Genomic DNA, 3,421 nt, shown 5'->3' on the forward strand with positions numbered 1-3,421 from the left:
AGAGCCTGCTTCAAGAGCATCTTCCGAATACACACCGAGACGGGCAACATCTGGACACACCTGCTAGGTGACTGGGGGGGTTGGAGCCCTGGGGATGAGGTGGGCTTGGCCCCCGAAGAATCCCAGACTGGTTTGGGTTGGGAGGGACCTTAAAGCTCATCCAGTCCCAACCCCCCTGCCATCAGCAGGGACACCTTCCACTAGACCAGGTTGCTCAAAGCCTCATCCAACCTGGCCGAGAACACTTCCAGGGAGGAGCAGCCACAGCTTCTCTGGACAACCTGGGACACTGTCTCACCACCCTCACACCAAAGAATTTCTTCCTCACATCTCAGCTCCATCTCCCCTCTGCCACTTTCAAGCCATCACCCCTTGTTCTCTCACTCCCTGCCCTTGGCCAAAGTCCCTCCCCAGCCTTCCTGTAGGTCCCCAGGCACAAATTGGCCTTTTTTGGCCAGGACTTGCTTTTTCCTGAGGTCATCTCCATGCCTGGGGCCTCCCTTTGAGGATCACAACCCCTGCCAGGTCCTGTGCACACAGGCAGCTCAGTCACAAGGTGCCCAAGAGCTCCTGGAGCTCCTTGGTGAAGGGAGACCAGGGCACTTCCTCACAGCAGGGCCCCAGGGCTGGGCTCGGTGACAGTTTGTGGCTTTGCCAACACTCAGCAAGAGTGAGATGGAGAAATGTGTCCTAGGCAAACAGGAAATCCTGGGAGCACTTTCCTGTGAGGCCCAGGGATGGTCAGGGGCTCTTCACCCCTCACCTGACCATGGTAACGATGGCCTCGGCTAACGACCTGCTGCCAGGCCAGCCCCAGGTGCTGCTGAGCACCTCAGGTGTGCTGTGAGCAGGATAGGTGCAGGGCTGCCCGGCAGAGCTCAGCCAGGGCCGGGTTCCTCCTGGTTCTCTGCTGAATTCACTCGCTGTTGGGTGTGTTCCTGCAGGTTTTGTCTTGTTCCTCTGCCTGGGGATCCTGACCATGCTGCGGCCCAACATGTATTTCATGGCTCCTCTCCAGGAGAAGGTGGTGTTTGGGATGTTCTTCTTGGGAGCGGTGCTTTGCCTCAGTTTCTCCTGGCTTTTCCACACTGTCTACTGTCACTCAGAGAAGGTCTCGCGGACTTTTTCCAAGTGAGTCAGCACAGAGCGCGGGTGTGTGGCCTCGGAGGAGGTTTTGAGTTCCCTCTTGGGAAGTGCTGCCTTCCCAAATGTTTTATCCTTGGGAGAATGGAGTGTTCACTAAATCCAGCGTGGAGCTGAGAGGGAACCACAGCTGGTCCTGGAGGGCTCTGCCCTGTGCCCAAGCACTGTAAATCCACCAGCTCAGATGCCCTCAGGTGGATGATAAAGATTTGGAGCCCCTCCCAAGGCAATTCCAGCCTCTGTGCCCCTCGTAGCAGTGAAACGAGGAGGGGCCTCGGTCTGGTGGGACACGGCACCTTCCAGTTTACTGGCTGCTTTGAAAAATTCTGATTTGGATCCGATTTGGATTGAAACCAAATTGAAAGCAACAAAACAAAGAGGATTCCCGGCACAGTGGAGAGGCTGGGCAGTGCCAGTGCCTCTCCCCGAGGTCAGTGCACAAGCTGCTCTTCAGAGTTAAGCTCCCAGCAGCCTTCCTGGCTTGGGCAGGACAGCAGCGAGGCTTTCAGAGAAGATCTTGCTCACGTAAATCTGTCAAAGGCATTTACTTGGGTGCTGCTCGCTGGGAAATCCTGCCAATCTCCTTTGCACAAACCCCGTGGATCCTGCGGGCTGGTGTCTGCAGAACAAACCGTGCTGCCCTGCCCTCAGCAGAAATGTCCTTGTGTCCTGGGGATGGCACTTGCCACGGTGGTGTTGGGAGTGACATGAGCAGCTGAGTTTCGGTGGTGAAATGGTTCCTGGATCGATAGATCGAAAGCACTTTGCAGTGGAGGATGATGAAGTGGGTTTGTGTGGGGATTTGGGGGCTGACCTGTGACTCCCTGTCCTTGCACCCCGGCTGCAGGTTGGATTATTCAGGAATTGCACTGCTGATCATGGGGAGCTTCGTCCCGTGGCTCTACTACTCGTTCTACTGCTCCCCACAGCCAAGACTCATCTACCTCTCCATCGTCTGCGTCCTGGGCATCTCTGCCATCATCGTTGCTCAGTGGGATCGGTTTGCCACTCCCAAGCACAGGCAGACGAGGGCAGGTAGGGGTTCTCCCTCTTCACCTCGAGTCCTTGGGGAGGGCTTTGGGGAGGCACTTTGGGAAGATCCCACTGTGGGGTGATGCTTCCCATTTGGGAAGAACTCTCAGCATCTGCAGAATTAATTCCCCCAGAGCAGCCTCTTGCCTGGCAGCACCTCCTGGCAGGGAGAGGTCTCCTTCCTCTTGCTCTGCTGGGGATTTAGCTCCTCCACTGAGCAGGGGCTGAGCTCTGCCTGGCACTCAGCAAACCTCGGGTTTGGCGCAGGGAGACGGCGTTTAAAAATAACCCTGTAAGTGGTGGTTGGGCAGCCTGGGGCTGTGCTGTGCTGAGCAAAGCCACCTTCTCTGGGAAGCAGCTTGTCAGCCTGAACCTGCAGCCCAGGCAGAGGAAGAAGAAGTTCCCTCGTCTCTCCTGCCAGTTACACGCTGGCACGTGGCTGCCTCCAGCCTCCCTGGCCTGACCCCGCCGCAGCTTCTGCTTCTGCAGGTTAAATCAGCTTCACCGAGCGCAGAGAAGCACCTCTGCCCGCCCTCACCTCACCTCCCCGGGGTTCCTGCAGCAGAACATCTCTCACAGCAGCATCCTCACTACCTGACGAGAGATGATGCTGAGCTTGGGGCTGGGAGCTCTGCTATCCCCCCCGGTGTGAAGTGGCTGGGCCAGATCCTGCTGTGAGCACCGGGCTGGTGTTTCCCAGCGGTGCCGTTTGCTCTCTGCTGAACTAATTAGTAGGTACCAGAACTGAGAATTTCAGCACCGTTAATTAGCATCTTCCCCTTGAGCTCCAAGTAGCTTCACTGAAGGAATGACTCTGGCAAAGCCTCTCCTCCCGGGCTGGGCTGGCCGGGGCTGCCCCGTTCCTTCGGTGGGATCCAAGGGGCTGGCACCTCCCGAAAGACTGGGGGTCAGCACTGGTTTTGACTGGTCTGTAGAGCTGTAGATCCCTCGTTTTATGAAGGATAAATGCCGTGGGGGGTTTGGATAATCCAGGATTGAGTGAGGAAAAGCTGCTGGTGCCTCCAGGAGTTTCTCTTTGCGCAGGATGAGGGTGTGAGGGGAGCTGGCGGGGAGCCGGGGCGCTGCTCTCCCACGTGCTGAGCTCTCCTCTCTGCCACAGGCGTCTTTCTGGGGCTGGGGCTGAGCGGCGTGGTGCCCACCATGCACTTCACCATCGCCGAGGGCTTCGTGAAAGCCACCACCGTCGGGCAGATGGGCTGGTTCTTCCTCATGGCCGTGATGTACA

The 3,421-nt window shown here is 57.5% G+C and overlaps 1 protein-coding gene across 1 annotated transcript; it reads left to right on the top strand.

Annotated features, from left to right (window-relative positions):
• Positions 1-2: 2 nt before the first annotated feature.
• LOC104521678 (adiponectin receptor protein 1) lies at positions 3-3,418 on the top strand (the record flags this gene model as incomplete). The annotated part of the gene is made up of 4 exons (XM_010163751.2): positions 3-67; positions 945-1,131; positions 1,991-2,178; positions 3,296-3,418. Coding segments are annotated over 4 exons (563 nt in total), but the record flags the coding sequence as incomplete, so codon positions are not given.
• Between the last annotated feature and the right edge of the window lie 3 nt (positions 3,419-3,421).

This window comes from Antrostomus carolinensis, unplaced genomic scaffold, assembly GCF_000700745.2.
Source record: "Antrostomus carolinensis isolate BGI_N321 unplaced genomic scaffold, ASM70074v2 scaffold35172, whole genome shotgun sequence".
Taxonomy (NCBI): domain Eukaryota; kingdom Metazoa; phylum Chordata; class Aves; order Caprimulgiformes; family Caprimulgidae; genus Antrostomus; species Antrostomus carolinensis.